The sequence below is a fragment of the Lupinus angustifolius genome, chromosome LG04 (genome assembly GCF_001865875.1).
Source record: "Lupinus angustifolius cultivar Tanjil chromosome LG04, LupAngTanjil_v1.0, whole genome shotgun sequence".
Taxonomy (NCBI): Eukaryota; Viridiplantae; Streptophyta; class Magnoliopsida; order Fabales; family Fabaceae; genus Lupinus; species Lupinus angustifolius.
This window is the reverse complement of record NC_032012.1, coordinates 3,301,018-3,323,222: the sequence shown is the minus strand read 5'-3', so window position 1 is coordinate 3,323,222 and position 22,205 is coordinate 3,301,018. Positions and strand designations below refer to the sequence as shown.

At 32.8% G+C, this 22,205-nt stretch overlaps 1 protein-coding gene across 1 annotated transcript; it reads right to left on the bottom strand.

The window, feature by feature from the left end:
* On the bottom strand, window positions 194-2,006 carry LOC109344790 (HMG-Y-related protein A-like). Its single transcript, XM_019583537.1, has 2 exons — window positions 1,845-2,006; window positions 194-988 (listed from the first exon to the last, which is right to left on the bottom strand). The coding sequence occupies exons 1-2, from the start codon at window positions 1,893-1,895 to the stop codon at window positions 497-499; spliced, it is 543 nt and encodes a 180-aa protein (XP_019439082.1). The 5' UTR covers window positions 1,896-2,006; the 3' UTR covers window positions 194-496.

The following is a 22,205-nucleotide window of genomic DNA, read 5'->3' as shown; positions in this document are numbered from 1 at the left end:
ATTTAAGATCGGTAATAATTAATTGACATATAACTTGTTCTCAAACAACACTACTAGCACATATAAAACAAATGTTATTTTTATAACCTATGTAATAATTTTAAGTTATCTTTGTTTTTAGATATGTTTTAAGATAGTCTAGGGATACATGATAACACAGATACAATTCACATCCTGAATTTTAGATACTGAGTTCGTCAAACATACCCTTTGTACTATTTTTCACAATTAAAATTACAAACCAACAAAGGCACAGCAACTACCAACACACAAAATGCACCAAACCAAGAAAAAACTACAAAATTATACTACAACTCGTCTAAGTTAACAACAACCGTATCTTACTCCAACAAAATATTATGCTAAACTCATCTAAGTTAACACACAAGAGAAATCTCTAGAGATATAAGGTGACAGAATTTCATTCTCTTATACAGAAACAACACATGTACTTCCATTGGAGGCTAAAACTCTAACACAAGGGTTCTAATAGTTGTTAAACAGTAATTTCTGTAAATGGTGCCTTCATCTTAGGAGGCCTACCTCTTGGCCTCCTACTACCTGCCACTGACACTATTGGAGTTCCGCCGAAGCCTCTAGTAGGTCGAGCAATCTTCCTGGGCCGCCCTCTCGGCCTGCTACTCCCATTTGGAGTCTTCACTTTAGGTGGCCTTGGAGGCTCATTTGGGTCCTTAGGAGGGCGGCCTCTAGGCTTCGGCGATGCCACAACAGTGTCAGGTGCTAGGGGATCCTTGGACTTGGGTGGCCGGCCACGACCCCGACGCGTTGGTGCGTTAGGGTCACGCTTGGTATAGTTGTTTTTCCAAAATACTAGCTCACCATTGTCCCTCAATTTTGCAAGGTGCACATTGAGAAGTGCCTTGTGTCCCTGAGGCAATCCACCCCATGTGGACTCCAAGTACTTAGATATTGATGACTTGTTAGAACCATTCTCTTCATTCAGTGCTTCAATTGCTTTCAAAATCATCTGAAAAATGAAACGAACACAAACTCAGTCTTCATAATCAAATTCCTTGTGTGGAATCTTTGATTTCGTTTTTCCTCTAAGAACTCTATGTAACTAAAAATGTTTCATGAATTTACAGCTAAAAAACACAATAAAGCCAAAAAGAAAGTATTTTGCAGGAAAAAATAAAGCCAAAAGATAGAGTAATTTTCAGAGCAAAGCAAAGCTAAATAGGAAATAAACTCCAATATAAATACTGAATTGATAGTCTTCTTAGCCTTGCATGGCATATCTTCCCCTCATTATTTTAAATTGAGGTCACAAATTGTTAATGCGATTGCACTAATTGAGGCGGTTGCGATTAATATGCATGTGAATTATTTTATAATTAAATAAATATTTTTAATTTGATGTGATCCAATACAAATCAAATGCATAAAGTTGTGTTGCGACAAAAGTAACAACAACATTATGATTCACGGTCACACTGCAATTGCAATATAATACGGTTGCAGTGATTATAATCGCAACCGCAGTTTAAATCTCTGCCTCCCTTATCAAACATTAAGTGGAATAATAATAATAATAAAGGAAAATATTGTCATGTCTAGTCCAGTAGTCCTTAATTGCAAGATAGATGAAAAATGTTATATTTCTGAAATTCAAATGCTAGCATAACCAGAAGGGAAATAATTAAGACAAACTCAGTAATGGCGAAAAATAATTAGTGAAAGGGGAGATTTTTTTAAACATGCCCTAGCTACCTCCTTTTGGTTGAAAAAATAATTAGGAAAATCAGTGGACATTTTATATTAATAATAGCTCAGAATTTTAATGAGGTAAATTAGTTACAAAAATGTGATATAAAGGTGTTTACCTCAGGATAAGTAGGAATTGAAGGAAGTTTGTTAAAATCTCCAGTGGCCATTAAAAAATTGGTTGTAGATAGTGAAGCTTTTCAATTACAAACCCACACACCTTTCAAAGTTTAGACAGTAGAACTGTTTTTATTTGAGCAGAACCTGCAAGGAATTGAGGATCTGATTTGAAGGAAAGGATCGATAAGATTAAAAAAGGAAAGAAAAAAAGCTTCTTTCTTTTTCTCCATGTTGGTGTGTTCATGGAAAGTGGACGGTCAGAAACCACGGAATGGATGAGATCTGACGGCACGGGTGTTGCTGTGAGATTGACACACGGATTGATAACGTGGAATTCGGTATATTTGAATTTTTTTGGTTAGGAAAGTACCAAGGTACCCCTGTGTAACTGGTGAACGTGGGTCCCACTCGTAAGCTAAAACCAGAAAGTGAAGCTCCTTGTTTTCGTGATCTCATAAATGTAGGCTCGAATTCTCGAAAGGAACCGTACTAACAATATTGAAGATGTTCATATCTCTCACTGCTTCAGATTTGGTTGTTCATTCAGTTGCACCTATGCCCAAGATTTCTTTGTACAATGATTGAACAGTAACAGCAATAACTTACTTTCGTTACAACACTGTAATCATCATAAGAATATAAGTATATGTTCTATAATTCAGTTATTTGCATGTAGTGGGATAATTCATCTATCCCAAAATCATCTACCTGTCTCATGAAATTTCAATATTTATTACAAAAATTTAAGTAGTAGGAAATAAAATTAAAATCATATGTGATTTTTTTTATTACGTGACAAAATTATATTAGATGAGACATTATTAAAGACATATGATTATATTTATTATGCCAGTAACTACTGTCAACTTAATCAATCCTAAAATGTGAACATAACTCATCCTTGTTTTCTTTCTATAGTGTGTGATCATACTTCTTAAACAAAATTTCATATGGTGTTGTATGGCCAACAACTTTTGAAGCAAGTTTATGATACATGTTGCTCTTAAAATTAAGGGTGAGCAAGACATGACCTGACCTATAGACCTGATTAAAACTTGTTGTCAAAAAAGTATGGGTTTGGGTCTATGTTCAGTCACCCGTCCCCTATAGTTATATATCAAGAATAGTTGAATAAGTATATACAATACCCATTATGTTCAGCCTATATAACTCAAATACTTATAAGCCCCATACAACATATTCATACCCTTTATCATATGAACATTGTTCCTTACCCTTTTTTTATTGTTTAATTATCATTGGATAGTGAAGAACTACTGCAACGAGAGTTAAGGATATTGCGACACTTAAGAGTTAGTTATTTTTTCTTCTTCGTTGTTTGTTTTTCCTCTTTGAAGTTGCTTATGCTATTGCCTCTAATTGCCAATATCCAATAGACTTCAACCTGACTTCTTCACATTTTTTCCATTATTTTCAAGCCACCAATGAGTTATAAGGAGTTAAAGATTAGCATGCAACCATAAATCTTATTGATAGAAAACCAGTTAATTTTTAGTTTTTGTGTACTTTGTGTGAACTTCAATTTAAGTTCCATTTTTCAGTTAATAGCTAATTATTGTACTCATTTTTGTGTGAACTTTTGAGTATCGGCATGTTATTATCATTTCAGTTCTCATGTGTTTTTTTATCATTTACAAGAACGCTTCAGCTTATGTTGACACTTAAGAGTTTAAATTGTTTGGAAATTTTCAATGTCTTCTATAATTTTTAGTTACGTGATTGTAATAGTTTTTAGTTTAAATGATGCAATTTACGATTTGTAGTTTATATACTCATGTATGTGGAATACAGGTTTTATTTGAGTTTATATACAGATTGTGATAATTTTGATTGTGCATGCTTAAATATTTAAGAGAAGAAAATCTATGTTTGTCATTTTGTCCTTTCCAACTTAGACTCGTCACTATCTTGACCTGTCTTATTTTGGACCCGTCCCTCACGCGTCTCATCTTAATTAAGGGCGAGTTCAGTTTCAAAAATTAACCCGATCAATATTTAAGGACGGGTGAGGGAAATGCTTATCCCGTCCCAACCCGTCCCACGCTCACCTTTACTTAAAACACTTCTCCCAAATCAATGGATAAATTTGCCTTAAATCTCAATGCTCGTGATATTTAGAGAACATGTGTATGTTTTCTTTCAATAATCCAAGTTCGTTTTGGGTGTAAATGCAAGTAGTTTCTAGTATAATTCTTTGCTAAATATAAAATTTCATCATGCTATTAAAAGTGAAATCCCCTCCATTATCACTCCTTATTTTCGTAACTTTCCCACAAATTGTATGTCCACCAATTTTCAAAAGGCTATTAAACACTCACTTGCACCATATAGCACGACTAAAGTCATCAACAATACACAGGAAATAACATGCTTCAGAAAATAAGTTGACACAAAGTTGTTCCAAATATCACAATGTAGCAATTGAAAACAAACAATTGGTTTTATTGAACTATCATGAAATGACAAACAAGTTTGTTTAGCCCTTACACATGAATCACATGGTTCGATGTTGAAAGTTCTAGCACAAGTGTCCTAGAAATCTGTTTCATTGAGCTTGGAAGTTGAAGCATGACGCAATCTTATGTGCCAAATTTCTGCATAACAAAAATTGACATTATTGCTCTTTTATTTATGGTTGGTTCCAAGTGGTATAGACCATTGTTGTACTTACCCACACCAATGAGGATCCTCAGCGTAAGTCTTGGATTGTGCAAAAATCGACCATGTTAGAAAAGGGTGAGACATTTTCAGATGTCGAACCATCAATTTATGAGTAGTGGCATTGACGCAATACTCGATCCAATACTAGTCTTAAAACTAGGATGGATTCGATATTGACATATGCTACTTTGGGATTATCCTTTCTTTCATTTTGTCTTTAAGATGACAGAGACAATGGTTTTTCTTCTAGGATTGTTGATGTGATTGTAGCTTGCAACAATTATAAATGGTATGAAATAATACTTACTAGTTGAGCCATGACCAGGTGCTCTCTTTAAGAAGTCTTATGGCACTGCCCAAAGTGTGCAAGCAGACTATCAATCACGTCGTCCCCAGGATAATACAACCCAAATCTCTACTATCGAATTCTTACTGCACTATAAGAACTGATCTCAAATACACCCACCATAATATTGCTACTAGTGTCAATTCTCATAATATGACTACTAGTGTCAATTCTCGAAATACTCATAATATGACTACATGTGCCAATTCATTCTCACAATTTGACTATCAGTGTCAGTTCTCGAAATGCCCACAATATGGCTAATTGTGCCAATTCTTTTCGCACAATACTGATTACTAGTGTCAGTTCTCAAAATTCCCATAATATGGTTACATGTGCCAATTCTTAGTACTGCGGAAAGAAAGAGGGAGAAGTTTACCGGAGATGCATCGGCGGGAAATATGAGGGAGAAATAAAAAGTTGAATGAAAGGACATTCAACTTGGGGCGAGTTATAATGAGCGGAAGAGACCTCTATTTATAACATGGGGTTTTTTTAAGTTCATCATCTCTCGAGTGTGGGACTTTGGACTTTGAGTTGTTTTTTTTTCAAAACTCTTATATGTGGGATTTGAGAGTTTTTTAGATTTCACATTCAAAAGTTCCCACTAATGGCTTTCAACAAACCAAGTTCCAACAATCCCCCACTTAAAACTAAAAAACAATTTCCGAGAATTTGTTTGGTCTCAATAAGATTGTGCATAAACAAAGGTGTCACACGACTTGAACCTTTGAATAGTGAATAAGATCCAGATTTTACTAGAGTGACTCGTAGTTTAGAACTCTATCTTCGGAATCAAAACACGCAAAACCTTTTCCAATGTGTATTCTATAAAGCCCGTGCGTTAATGGTCGTTCACGTATATCCCAGCATAGTGAACGCTCTAGAAATTTAAGACCCTAAATTTTATAGGAAGCGGCCCCCACTTCCAAATTCACATAGGTGAGTCTATCAAGATTACTCCTCTAGCCTAGGTACTCCACTCCAATTGGAGTATAGATTTCATTAAGAGTTTAACTCATCCTTACATATGTTGCAGGAATCATGTTTCTCATAATTTTATAGCATATTCATTCCCATATCACTTGACAACTTATTATTACTCATTGAACCTATTTCTTGGGTTCTCCAGTCAGTTAGGTTGGGTTACCATCATGAGTGATCCTCATTCTAAAGGCAATAGTCACATACTCTTAGAGGTATTATGGACTTTCTCTCTAGCTAGTTCTTTCGTCAAAGGATCTGCTCGGTTATTCTCAGTGCATACATGATCCCCTCTAACAACTCATGTAAAGAGTAATTATCTAATGGTTTTGTGTTTACAACGAATTTTTCATTTATTACCGTTATAAAAGTGGTTCTCAATTTATACAATACTCGTAGTACTATCACAATGGATCAACACAACTGGTATAAGTTTTTCACATAGGGGAATCTCTGTAAGAAATTTTTTCACCCAACTTGCTTCTTCACTAGCTGTTGCTAGTGCTATCATCTCAACTTTTATAATTGATTGAGCTAAAATAGTTTGTTTCTTGTTAGACTCTAGATAGTTCATCTCATTATTTATGGCTTATTGCCACAAATTAGCATCCAAATAAGTCAAAACTTCTTGGAAAATTGATGTATTATCCTCCAATATATAGATAATATAATTAGGTCTATACTCTCTAGTAGTTGTTATTCTCTTACTTGTTCTAGGTTCTATTTCAAACCTTTCATTTTTTATCATTATCTCTAATCCATCACAATTATGTGACTAGTTGATGTGTCCCCACTATTCCTCGATTTAAAAGAGAAATTGTTTTTCATTAACATCATCATCGTTATACTCAATGACTACTTTTGTGATAAGGTCATAAAACATGTACGTCTTGCTATTTAAAGCATACATAATGAATACACATTCACAGGCTCTGTGAGTTTAACTCTCTAGGGACATACCATCAGAAATGATTTCATGAGCAATTCTATGTATCTCATTGGACTGAGACTTCAATGATTTATCATCAAATACTGGAGGTAGCGGCTAACAATATACTTTTTAGTATCTTCCTTAATATCATATTTTTCTCAAGTGCATACCAAATTAATTTGAAAGACCTGTATGAGTTGTAGTAATCATAGAGATCATCTCACAACTCATTCAAAATGAAATTCTTATAAAGATAGTTATTTTCATTCTAGAGAGCTATATTAATAGCTAGTTTATCCATTTCCTCTTTTTTAGCCACATCTGACACTATTGGGATTTTAGTTTTGAGAACATGAGCAACCTTTCTCATAGTGAGGAAAAATTTCATCTTATGTTGTCAACGTTTAAAATTTGTCTCGTCAAACCGAAATAGTTTGTTCAGGTCATAGATGTTCGTTCCAATAATATTATCTATGAATGCTATTGCAGTAAAATCGTCTGAAAATTGTATTGGCAATAGCTTGTAACAATTATGAAAGACACGAAATAATACTTACTTGCTGAGTCACGATTAGGTCGCTCTCTTTAAGACATTTCGTGGCACTGCCCACAATGTGCAAACAGACTATCAACCACGCCGTCCCTAGAATAAAACAGCTCAAATCTCTGTTATTGAATTCTTAGTGCACTATAAGAACCGATCTCAAATATACCCACCACAATATGACTATCAGTGTCAATTCTCGAAATTCCCACAATATGGCTACGAGTGCCAATTCTCGAAATACCCATAATATGGCTACCCGTGCCAATTCTTTTCCACAATCTGATTACTAGTTTCAGTTCTTGAAATGCCCATAATATGACTACCTATGCCAATTTTCCCCCTTCAATACTGACTACCAGTGTCAATTATCGAAATTCTCACAATATAACTCCCCGTGCTAATTCTTATTACCACAGAAAGAAAATGAGAGAAGTTTACCGAAAATGCATCGGCGGAAAATATGTGGGAGAAAGAAAAGGTTGAATAAAAGCGCATTCAACTTGGGACGAGTTATAATCAGGGAAGGAAACCTCTATTTATAACATGAGGGTTTTTTCAAAGTTTCTCATCTTTTCAATGTGGGAGTTGTGAGTTGCTTTTTTTCTTTCAAAGCTCTTCTACATGAGACTTGTGAGTTTTTAGATTTCACCCCAAAAGTTTTCACTAATGGTTTTCAACAAATCAAGTTTCAACCATTGGGCATCGCGATCAGTCCTCTGTCCTACTACAGGTGTCGCGACAACCTTTACCAAGTCCGAATGATTGTCGACCACCAGATCCGCTGGTCTGCAATATTCACCCTAGCCCAAAAGCACAAATCCTCGGCGCGGAATATAATACCCAAGTACTCCAAAGACTCAAATATAGTAAATCAAGAAGGTGGTCAGACCCTTGCAGAGTTCCCCAACAGCATAGAGCTTGGGAAGCTCGGACCCGGTCAAGATCCGAACAATCTCCATATAGGGGTAGGAATCCTTAGAAGAGGATAGAAGGTAGTTTTAAGTGGAAAAGCATGCGTGATAAGGATACTCCTCTATGCGAATGTTCTGGCTTTCAAAGGACGGGTAAGGGATGTAACCTACTATGATACCATGATTAAATTGGTTAATCTTATTCATATCCTGTAATAGCAAACAATCAAGAATTGAAGGAAAAGATAACAAGATATGAAGAAAAATTAAGAAGATAGGAGAAAAAAATAAGAAAATATAGTATGATTTTGATATGATTTCTTTCCCTCCTAAGTACTACTGCTCTCACCTCTCAGCATATATGTCCTTTATATTTTTCTATCTTTGAGTATAGAGAGGCTACTCTCTCACATAATTATCTTTTATTTGTCTTCATTATATAATATGATGTCCACGTTTACAAAGTCTTCGAAGTTATTCTTATACTTATAATATATGATGTCCATGATTTTAGAAGCAATATATTTATGTTTATCTTACTTCATAACTGTTTTTAAAAGAATGTTATAAACGAGGTTTTCTCTTTATGTTTGAAAGAACAATTCTCAAAATTATTTAAAAATAGTCCTAGGAGAGAAAACAGAACAGAAACAGACAGGTCCTATGTTATTCATCTTCTAAAAAACTATTTTTGAAGACAAAACTGAAAAATTGAAGAAATATATATTTTATATTAATAATTGTACATAACTTAGCTAAGCAAATATACATTTTAGGCTTAAACATTCATTTGAATCTTATTCTTGGTTTCAATTTGACTATTTAAAAAACTTCAATTCAGTCATTTATTTTTAACTATTGTCAATTTTAAAGGTATGCCATAACAATATAAGATTTTTATTGGAATATATCAAATTCTAAACTTAAAACTTTCCATAAATTAGATTTTACACTGAAATTTGAAAAAATTTATAATTTTTCTTTCTCTCCTTTTTGTCTCTTCATTTTGACGCTTTCATATTTTTTCTTCATATTTATCATCTTAATCACAAAATTACTCTAAATTATAATTAAAAACAAGATTCTAAAAAGTAGGAAGAGATTTCTGACTATCATTTGGTATATCAAATTAAACTTTAACACTGTTATGATAGAAGAGTACAATTTTTTTGGTTTCCCATAGGAACATGGGGTTTTTTTCAAAGTTTCTCATCTTTTCAATGTGGGAGTTGTGAGTTGCTTTTTTTTTTCTTTCAAAACTCTTCTATGTGGGACTTGTGAGTTTTTAAATTTCACCCCAAAAGTTTTCACTAATGGCTTTCAACAAATCAAGTTTCAACCATTGTGTTAACCTACTATGATACCATGATTAAATTGGTTAATCTTATTCATATCCTGTAATAGCGAACAATCAAGAATTGAAGGAAAAGATAACAAGATATGAAGAAAAATTAAGAAGATAGGAGAACAAAATAAGAAGATATAGTATGATTTTGATATGATTTCTTTCCCTCCTAAGTACTACTGCTCTCACCTCTCAGCATATATGTCCTTTATATTTTTCTATCTTTGAGTATAGAGAGGCTACTCTCTCACATAATTATCTTTTATTTGTCTTCATTATATAATATGATGTCCACGTTTACAAAGTCTTCGAAGTTATTCTTGTACTTATAATATATGATGTCCATGATTTCAGAAGCAATATATTTATGTTTATCTTACTTCATAACTGTTTTTAAAAGAATGTTATAAACGAGTTTTTCTCTTTATGTTTGAGAGAACAATTCTTAAAATTATTTAAAAATAGTCCTAGGAGAGAAAACAAAACAGAAACAGATATGTCCTATGTTATTCATCTTCTAAAAAACTATTTTTGAAGACAATGAAAAATTGAAAAAATATATATTTTATTTTAATAATTGTACATAACTTAGCTAAGCAAATATACATTTTAGGCTTAAACATTCTTTTGAATCTTATTCTTGGTTTCAATTTGACTATTTAAAAAACTTCAATTCAGTCATTTATTTTTAACTATTGTCAGTTTTAAAGGTATGCCATAACAATATAAGATTTTTATTGATTAGATTTTACACCGAAATTTGAAAAAATTTATAATTTTTTCTTTCTCCCTTTTTTGTCTCTTCATTTTGACGCTTTCATTTTTTTTCTCTTCATATTTATCATCTTAATCACAAAATTACTCTAAATTATAATTAAAAACAAGATTCTAAAAAGTAGGAAGAGATTTCTGACTATCATTTGGTATATCAAATTAAACTTTAAACTTGAACATAGAAGAGTATAATGTTTTTGGTTTCCCACAGGTATCCTTGCACTAGAACCAACGTCCATCGGTGATAGAAGAGTACAATTGATAATATTAAAAAATACGTGACTAATTTGACATTTTATTGGTTAGATAATCATATTAAATCCTAAAAATAAGATAAATCATAAATGGCCAAAATAGTCTTTTAACCTAAATTTTAATTTAAATAAAACCTATACAACTTAACCCACCGTTTTAAAATATTTTAAATAATTTTTTTAGACATAAACATACGAATCCCTGAAAATGTGATAGTTTGTTGTACACTCCCTTAAGATCGTGAAAAGTAAAAGAAAATAAAGAAAAACTATTTGAGAATAATTTAATGCTTTGTATAGGAAAATCAACCAACATGAGTCAGTGATTTAAATCATCAATGGTTCTCCATCAGACAATAAAAACCAATCATTTTCAAATTGCAAAAAATATCCTCATATTATTGTTGACGTATTTAAAATATATTTCCATGACACGAACTTTAAAAGGGATTTATTTTTTTTAATGCAGAGAGTAAATGACCATAATTTTAGCGCGCCTTTTCAACAATTGTTTTGGGCATTTCTTATTCTATCAATTCTAAATTTCTATAATACATTTTCTATATTTTTCTTAGTTAACAAATTAAAACCTAGCCAATACTTTTTTCATAACTATACCCATAATTATAGGTCACGATAAACCCTATATACAGCATCGGCTGCATAACTTTTGCATTCAGCAATGGGAATCACTTTGTTTTTGGAGCCTTTCAAATTTCCAAAACCAGCAATGGAAACAATAACAGTTGAAGAAGAAGGAGAAGATGCCTCATCATATCCAAATTGGCATGATCTTCCACAAGATATAACTACTATGATACTACAGAAAGTGGGTATCATTGAAATCCTATTGAATGCTCAGAATGTGTGCCATTTGTGGCGCAAAATCTGCAATGACCCTAGCATATGGCGCAAAATTGAGATCACCACTGCTCATATTTCCTACTATTTTTTATACGATGTGGTGAAGATGTTTCACCATGCAGTTCATCTTAGTTGTGGCCATCTGAAAAGCATTACTATTGAGTTTATTGCTGGCTCTGAATTCCTTCTTATATATGATCCTGATAGGTAAGTCGTTTTTTATATTTTTTTTCATTTTATTTTTTATTAATTTTGATATATTCAGTTTTGAATGTGAAGACCCAGAGTAATTGATTTTATAGGATTGTTTTAAAACAAAGGCCGATTAAAAACTATTTTTGCCATCAAAGTTCTAAACCTTGGATGGGAAGGTCGTTTATCTTATTTTGGACTTTGATTTTTAAGGTTTCTTGGATACAAATATGTGTTCATATTCTATATCTCTTTATGTACAAAAGTCTAGTGGCATGATAATCATACACTTCCGAAATGAATTATTTCCTTAACAAAAAAAAAATGAGGGATACATTCGTACTACAATAAAAAATTATATATTTGTTTAAGACCCTATTTTATTCATGGGCATGCACAATTAGGGATGGAAAGTCACCTCTACAAGGAACCTATTATAGAATAAGTGTTTCTTTCTTCTCTAAGATAGGTAAGTCAGTTTAGTTAGTTTTAGACAATATGCTGAACTAGTTAGTTATATTATATTAATGTTTACATTATCTTAATATAATTAAATTGTTATTGGTGGAATTTGAATATAAGTGTATGTATATACAAAACCACAATTTAATTATTAGTTTTAGATAAAATATTTAAAAGCATGTTAGCATATTTAAAGTTAAGTGTGCTGGTTTGTTTAAATAATGTTTTATGACCCAATGATTTTGTAGTTGAGAAAAAAAAATACATAGGTTTATATATTATGAGTCTTATATACTCTTTATTATTCTCCATTCATACTTAATTGTGATTGACCTTTAAAGAAAAAATACAAATAAATGATGTAGTGAAAGAAAAAATACAAATAAATGGTGTAGTAAAAGAAAAGTAATATTAATGAATAGTGGATAATTTAATGGCTGTGCATAAATTGTTACACTAATAATATATTACAATCTTTTTAATTAGACATAGATGTGAGACCTAACTTTTATGTAGGTTGAGCTTATGCCTTAAAAGGATCCATTTAAGCACAAATGTCTGATCTTAGTTATTTCCTCTTGATTAAGTTAGTTTTACCCACTTCTCACTCTCCCTTTAGAAATGGTTATATGATTCATGACCAATGATTTTATTATTAATACGTTGATGATTTAAAAAATATTACTTCTTTTAGCATATTGTTACAGTTGGTTATTAACCACAATATCCCTTATATGCTCATTTGAATAATGAGCTTTCCTATAGTTTTTAAACAATCTTTCTAATATTCTTTTCAAAAAATATTAACTAAAAATAAACTCCTCCAAAGTATAACCATATTTTTTATCTGGCAGTTGAAAAAGTTTGTGGGAGCACGCATGACATTTTTTATTTTCATTTTACAGCCCAAACCATCCAGACCACATTCACATGCCAGTCCCTAATCATCTCATACTCCAACGTTTGACGTATTCGGCTAATCCTCCAATTGCCATTGCCACAGAAAAGGTGGAACACTGCTACTATGAAATATTGGACTCTTCCATAATAGATCCTGCAATACTGAACTTACATGAGAATGATTATTTTTAAGATCTTTATATATTTAATTTAAAAATAATGTTAAATTAATAATCTTAAATTTGGACCTTTAACTGTGACCATGTGTCTAAATTATTTTAGATAAAATTATAATTATTAAATATTTTTATGACCAATTATAGCTCTTGACACATAAAGTGACACATGTTAGAGAATTTCTTCATCCGAAATGCATAGATTAAACGTGGAAGTCCTTATGACCATGACTTTGTTCCCATAACTTAATGTTTATGCCCATACATAAACCCAAATGGAACAACCATGGTCCAGACTGAAGAAACCCCAAATGAGTTCATGGTGAAGATGAAGAACATACCTTGTTGAGCCATTTCCGAAATCTCGAAGATATGAGGGTGCAATGATCTTCTAGATGTTAGAGCCCGAATGGTTTTCCTTATGCTTCTCTCAAGGGGAATGAGAAAACCAAAAGTTTGAAGTGTGTGTTGTGTTAAGAGATGAGCCTTATGGTTACCTTATGTTATATACATAATGGATGAGTTAATGGATGAGTTGATAGTGTTATATCCTATCTTATTCTCCTCAACTTTATACTTGAAAACTTGTTGCTCTACAAATGGGGACCATAACCCATAAAAGTAACCTCGTAGTGATTACTACTTTAGTTGTAATAATTCTGATTCAGTCCCTTCATCAAATCAGAAATTGTCTGAAGGTATCTACACTTATATTATTTCATGACACATATGCCATTAGCCACCAAATTAATTACTGAATATCATTTTATATTTTGGCTAATTACATAATGGCCATAACACAATTATAGCGACCCATAAATTGTCAGAAATTCTAACAACACAAAGTTGTGGTACAGCGAACAGAGCAGAATTGGTCTCCAAATTTAGACACATCATTATTATATCAACATTTTAACTCTTCTGAGTTAACTTCAAAATGTTAATATTTTCCACCACAATAGTTAAAATTATGCTTTCCGTTTGACAATAAAGGCTCATGGAACTAATGCCTTAAGGTTTTGGTTCAAGACGTGGTGTCTCATTTGTGACTCTTCATTCTTCTCATACCCATGTAACAATGGGACTCCCTAGTGGTTGGAGGCTCCCCGGTCACAGTCTGGTCCAACAAGTGATATCAGAGCCGATGGTTCGGCTGGGACATGGTGGACTTAAGGGGGAGTGGACCAGAAAGTGTGTGGTACCCACACTTGAGGATTGTTGGGTTTATTCATGTGTGAAGTCCCCACATTGGATATGTGAGGATGAGTGAAATAGTTTATAAGAAGGAAAGGTCTATGGAACTAATGCATTAAGGTTTTGGTTCAATACGTGGTGTCTCAATTGTGACTCTTCATTTTTTCCATATCCATGTAACAATGGAACTCCTTGGTTGTTGGAGACTCCCAAGTCGCAGTCTGATCCAACAGCATCATTATTATATCAACATTTTAACTCTTCTGAGTTAACTTCAAAATCTTAATATTTTCCACCACAATAGTTAAAATTATGCTTTCCGTTTGACAATATTATTTTATTTAATAAACTTTAGTTTAACCACTTCAACAATTTTAGCAATATAATTTTTTTATAAACATTGTTTTCAAATATTATTTTTGGTAAAAAAAAATCAAGACCGATTTAAGAACCATTGGTGGATTATAGGCTTGGAGATGCTCTTAACTTAAAAGACATGGCTTCTAACTTTACATATCTAGTGTTACATTGAAACTCCACCACACTACTTTAGATGCCCACTTTTAAAATATGAGAAAAGATGTATGCATTGTCAATGTATGAGTTTTAAAATATAAGAAAAAATAAATAATAGATAATATGATGTCTGTACATAAATCTTTACATTAACAATGTATAGATTTTACACTCACTCTTAAAATATTTGTTCAGTTGAAAAATTGCATGATATCCAACAATAACTATATCCCAAAAGTCGGCTCTAGTGGCTGTGAGGAATGAAGATCTCATATCACCATATCTGCCCGCATTTATAATTGCTCAAATTCAAACCACAAAATGTGCTCTCACTTTGATATGATCCATACAGCATGTTGATTTCCTACAAGCATTTTTACCCCCTGAAGAAACTAGTCCTCGAAGGAATATAATCCACCACGCTTATACAAGGTGTTTATCCTATCGTATTTTAGGTGTTAAAAAATTGTGTCCATTAAAACAAGAGTAAATTATACTGACACCCTATCATATTTTAGGTGTTTAAAAGATTACACTTATTTCTTATGCAGGAGTGATCAGTGTAATGAAAAGTATAAAAACTAGGGGAGGTTTATGTAGGTATACAAAAGTGAGGGGTGGTTTGTGTAATTTCACTAAAACTCAGGGAGTACCAGTGTAATTTACTCTTAAAACAATGGTCCAATTTTATGTAGAGCTATCATAATTTTGCTGTGTTTAATTTTATTTCACATGTTATGCTAGTGATTGATATGTTATTCCTGTTCAAAATTGGAGACAAACATTAATTTGAAAAAAACTCCTAAATTAAATCGACTAAATTGTCAGGTAGTATTGAATGATATCATATATGTTAATAATTTTCTGTAAATAAAAGAATGATTCAATGGACAAGACTCTTATCTAATGAGGTTTAAGGAAAACAAATATACACAATTTTATCCTTACATGTGAATAAAATGTTTCTAAAATTTGAACCAACCTCCACGCCACAAAATGAGTAACTTTGTCATTACACATAAGCTTACCATCAAATTACATAAATGCACATTTTACAATGGGATTTGATTATTAGATATATTTGGATTGATATAATATCATCATATATACGAGTTAATTAGTTTTATTTTATTTGAGTTTATTTATAGTTTATGTTTATCTTATTAGTTATTATTTGATTTTACCATTTTATTGTTTTTAACATCTTATGCTTAAATAATAAATTGTTTGGATTAACTCATAGTTGAGTTTGACCAATATTTACCGTTCCTAAATCTTATAAGATGGTTAGTTTGAAGCCATTTAAATTTCGAAAGCGAGTGAAAGAAGCAATAAGAGAAGCCTCTAGAGAGTAGTCAACTTGACTTGAGCTTTAACGACGGGTGACTATTAAGTCTTACAAAATGGGAGTAGTTGAAAGCTTATTCAATGTTCAGAATGTATATTGTGAGTAGCACGAAATACCTTTCTACATTAGTATTTGACATGAAGATATATAATGAATATATTGAGTTTAATGAGTTCATATATAAGGTAAATGATAGAATGATGTACCTAATTATATGAACACAACACACACTATATAAGGTAAATGATAGAATGATGGAGCTGATTTTAATATCCTTTCTCTAGAATGTTAGTATAGGTAATGCATAACAACAAAAAACTGTTGTGATAATAATGAGAAAGGGAAATTCAATTATTGGGAATGAGAAATCACATTTTTTGTTGGTAGTGATGGTGTTTGTTTCGTTGTGTGTGGTGGTGGTTGCAAAACTCATTTTCCACCGACTACACAAGTTCTCTCTATTCAACCATGGACTTCTTTTGAATTTTCATTTGTCATCTTTAATATCTATCAAAGAACTTTGGTGAGCACCAATACCCAACAATCTTGGAAGCATACTCATGCAAACCCAAGTGGTCTGACCCACACAATGAGGCCCAACCGTATGAAGAAACAACCGAGTTGGATGAAGGATTATAATTAGTTTAAATTCTCTTAATATAATTTTCTTTATGTTATGATATTTGTGGTAATTTCCCTTGTCTATTTCGGGCCCATTACTTGGAAGCCCATTAGCTATGTAACCTAATTCTGCTTGTTACTATTTAAAGACTAGAACAGTAGCTGCAATGATAGGAAGTATATTCACTAATCTTTTTCTCTTGTTTTCAATTTCCTTAGCTTGAGAGTTATCACTTAAAAATCTAGAATTCACTGTGGTTCCTATCATTTGATACTTTCATTCTTCAATTATCCCTCCAAAACCTTCCAACAAGGAAGTGGATGAGACCTTGCTGCAACTATTTGCAGATAAACTACAAGAACACAAGGAACAACAAGATTCTCGCTATGAGGTAATTACTGATTCATTATGCTCTATAACTAAAAAATTAGTAGGAATTTCTACCTTACCACCCCAACCACCAGATCCACCTTCTTCCTCTAAAATCTCCAACCTTAAACCCCAATCCCCCACAAAACGACCACCACAAATGTCTTCCTTCTCCATACCAACACAGATCTCCTCTCCATACCCAATCTTTACCACACAAATTTGGACATTTGCTTTGTAAGTGCTTCAATTTGTTGAGTCAAAATCTTGTTTTGTTCTAAGATAACATCTGATGTATTCAAATCAAGCGCTCCTCTTTTTTGTACTGACCTCCGATTGTGTTGTGCTTGCCTATCTATTGAAGATAAGGCAATTATGATCCTTGTAGCTTGTTCAACATCCACAACCATCATTGTTCCACCTACTGCTGCATCTAAAATCATTTTTGTCTCAGGCTTCAATCCATTGCAGAATATGTTAAGCTGGTCTATATCTTCAAAACCATGGTTGGGGCATTTTCTCAACAACATATGAAAACGCTCCCAAGCTTCATAAAATGATTCATCTGCACCTTGCCTGAAAGTTGATATCTCAAACTTCGCATGCAAATATCGAGCTGGTGGGAAGAAACTTGTCAAAAACTTTGACTCCAAGTCACTCCAACTAGTCAAGCTATGAGTTGGATGTGATTTTAGCCACTCCTTAGCTTCGCCCAACAGAGAGAATGGGAACAACATCATGTATGCAGTTTGCCTTTCAACATCAGTATAACTCATTGTTGCCACCAATTCATAAAAATTGTCTAGATGTGCATAATGATCTTCATAACCCTTCCTAGAGAATTGGTGTGCACTAACCAGATTCAGATATGCTGGCTTAACTTCTACTGTTCGCTCTGTGTGTGGAATAACAAAGCTTGAGTAGTGTCTCAGACCTTGATACATTGCATAATCACCTAATGTCCTTCTTGGAGGATTAGGTCTCTCATTATTTCCAGTTGCAGCATTTGCATTCTCCATTGTTTTAGATTGAGGTTCTGAGATTGTTGTCTGTTGAGAACTAGACTGTGCCTCCTGAGTACCCTGCTTCTTCTTGTCTTTTGCTTTCTTCATGTTGCTCTTGGCTGATCACTCAATCTCAGGATTAAACTGCAATTGATCTTCAGTAATCTTTCCTCTCAAGAGCATAAATGAGAAGACTACAACAAGGGTTAGCACAAAGTGTAATAAAAACGAAAACTACTTGCAAAAAAAAAATTACAACTATTCAATGAACTATCTTCAGAAACTAATATAAATCGCACATTGCTCCCCAGTAGCGGCGCCAAAAACTTGTTAGTGATTTATGACACGACAAGTGCACCATATCGTACAAGTAATAAAATCCGGTAAAGTATCGGGATATCGTCCTCAGGGAGCAGAGTAGATTTACACTAATTCCTACAAGAATTAATTGAGTATCTATTTACACGAATTTGTTTGATAAATTGATAATGGTTTTGTAACCAGGTTAAATTAAAATAAAAAGCTAACTACGAATTTAAAAGAGTTGGGATCGAAATTCATCATCTTTTCCTTTTTATATCTGTAGATTCAATTCCAAGCAACTTGCAAAGTTACTGATTCTGATACACATTTTCGGCAATTCATTTACATCAATTCCTTAAGTGTAAAATCATTAGATAATCACTCGATTACTAATTCCTTGGCTAATTGACTGATTAACTAGCATTAAGAACAATGTAAAAGCAATTCATACATCATTATCCATTCCTGAAATAATGGTGTATGAAGGAAGATAATCCAAATCAGGTGTCAAAATTAACTTTCCAATTAAACTTAACCGAAGAACAAGAATTCAGTAGCTAATTAAAGTCATGCATAAGAACGGGATAAACTTCCCAAAATCAAATAACAATTACATTAGAATTTAATCAAAGAGTACAAGGTAAGAAGATTACATTTCAAATCCCAACAACGAAGAACTAGCCACTCATCCTTGCCATTACAACACTCTGATCATGAGAAATACAATAAATTCTGGATCTAAAGTCGTTCCCACGACTTCTCCCTCCCCCTAGTGTTTCTTTCTCTAAAATCGTGTGAAAAGGCTTGGAAAATGGTTGGATAACCCCCTCTGCTTTTCGTAACCGCCTATATTTGTTCCAGACTTCTGGTCTCTTGCTCGCGCTAGAGATTCTCGCTCGAGCGAGAGAGTAAATTTCAGCATTAGAAAATCTTATCGCTTGAGCGACATATCTCTCGCTTGAGCGAGAGAAGTTGCATTTCCACGCCTGAACACCTCACCCGGGAGAGGCTCCCTCGCTTGGGCGAGGGAGAAACAGTAAGTATGAGGTTTTTTGTCTTGAAATAGCGCATGAGCGAGGCTCCCTCACTTGGGCGAGGGGTACCCGTGTTTTTTGGTGATTGTCCTCTAAATTATGGCTTGAGCGACCATTACCTCGCTTGGGCGAGGCTAGTGCTATTCAGAAACATATTCTTCTCTTTTTTCCTCTTTTTTTCATCATTTCTTAACCTGCAAACGACAACAATTACTTAAATTCCTAAACAATACAAGATTGCTAAATTATTGGAATTGTATGTAATTACATCATAAATCCATACAAAGTGTCCCAAAATCATACACATTTCATTAACATTTTGGCATTTAACAATGCTTTAAACAGTGTGGTTACATGTTTCCCACACGGTGCCTATTAATGCTCAAACGACTAAAAATTCTCCCAACCATCCAACATTAAAGGAAATGCCCCCACCCCATTTTCCAGCTAGATTCATTGACCTTGAGGACAAGGTCCCTCTTAGAGAAATGGGAAATGATGCAAACCCAAGTGGTCTGGCCCACACAATGAGGCCTGAAGAAACAACCCAGTTGGATGAAGGATTATAATTAGTTTAAGTTCTCTTAATATAATTTCCTTTATGTTATGATATTCCGTGATAATTTTCCTTGTTTATTTCGGGCCCATTACTTGGAAGCCCATTAACTATGTAACCTAATTCTACTTGCTACTATTTAGAGAATGGAGCCGCAACTGTAATAATAGGAAGTATATTCATTAAAAAAATTCTGTTGTTTTCAATTTCCTTAGCTTAATAGTTATTACTTAAAAATCCAGAATTCATTGTGGTTCCTATCATATACCTTAAAACCACAACCATTTGAGAATACTGCAATACTCGTCAATGAGATCATAGAAAGTAGAGTTATGAAGTCAAAGTAATAGAATGTTGCTGCTTAAAAGTGAAATCTAACATTGTTCCTCTATTGTCTACACATTTGTGAAACAACTCAGCTTTGTTCAAAACATATGTAACTAATGATCGATACTAGGACTAATAATGAGCCAAATCAACTTGACATTTATTTGCAATTCAACTCATTATTTAGCTTGATAAATTTGATTCATGAATCAATCGAGTCGAACTTAAGCTAAAAATTAAACTCATTAAACAAATAAGCCGAACTTGAACCAAGTACAATTCGATTTGTTAGGTTCATGAGCTGATTCAATTATATATATGTATATATGTTATGTATGTAAAGATATATGTACATATATCTATATAGGAAGTAATTCAGATGAGAACAATTATTATTGTGAGAAATGAGAACATATAATATTACGGGTGTAAGCGGTTCCGATTTAAACCGTGAAACCGGTAAAACCGAACCGAACCAAACCGCAAAATATGGTTCGGTTTCACGGTTCGGTTCAGTTACTTTTTTAAGGAACCGTTTATGTTCGGTTCGGTTTATGGTTTTAGAAATTTAGGAACTCTTGGAAACGAACCACATATTAAAGAAATATATACTAGGGATTGGGGAATAATGTTTTATTATTGTTTAAATTCTTCAACCAATTTTCTAGCTTAAATTATCAATTTTGGTGTGAATTGTAGTGTTATATATGTTACTAAATTATTATTAAGTTAGTATTATATATGTTATTAGTTACTAAATTGTTTCCTAGTGTCTTATGATTTGGAACATATTTTTCAACTTTTGTGATATTGAGTTTGAAACTAACAGATATCATATATTGTTATACTTGTATTGTTATATGTGTTACTAATTATGAAATGTAAGGTTATAAATATAACTATTATATATTTTACTAATAGATATATGTTATTAATCATGAATTGTATTGTTATATATGATTCATAATTTTTTATAATAATAGTAGTAATGTTTATCCTTTTATGGATAAAAATACATTTTGATTTTTCAATTGATGCAAGATTTTTTATAAAAAAGTAAACGGAAAAACCGTGGAACCGACCCGAACCATTCAAAAACTGTTCAGTTCGGTTCTTATAGTTAAATTTGCGGTTAATTAAGCGAAACCAAACCATATGTTTTTTATCAGTTCGATCACTAAAATGCACAAAAAACAGAACCAAACCGAATTTTGACACCCTTATATAATATGGGTCATTGAACCTTATTTAAACGATCAAGATTAAAAGAAGTAATCATACGCTCAACGACTAACTTTTAATCATAACTATCCATGTATGTTCAAGATTAAAAGAAATAATCATAGGTTCAATAACTAACTTTTAATCCTAATTATCCATGTATGGTTGTAAGACCTAGATTTTACATGAGAGCTGCAGGTAGAAAATATTTATATATTAAATATATAATTATTATTCAACTTCACAAATTGAATTAATTGGGTTGATGAGTTGAACTAAACATATTACAAACTCTTAAAAGAACTAAGTCACTTCGAGCTAACAAGTCTAATTGAACAACTCGTGAACTTCAATTGAGCCAAAATCGAGTTGGAAACATAACTTGTTTTGAACTCGAATCCAACCAAACAAATCCTTATCGAACTAAACCAAACCGAGCTCCAGTTTGGCTTGTTTACAGCCGTAATTGATACTGTGTCAAAGTCAACGAAGGTATGA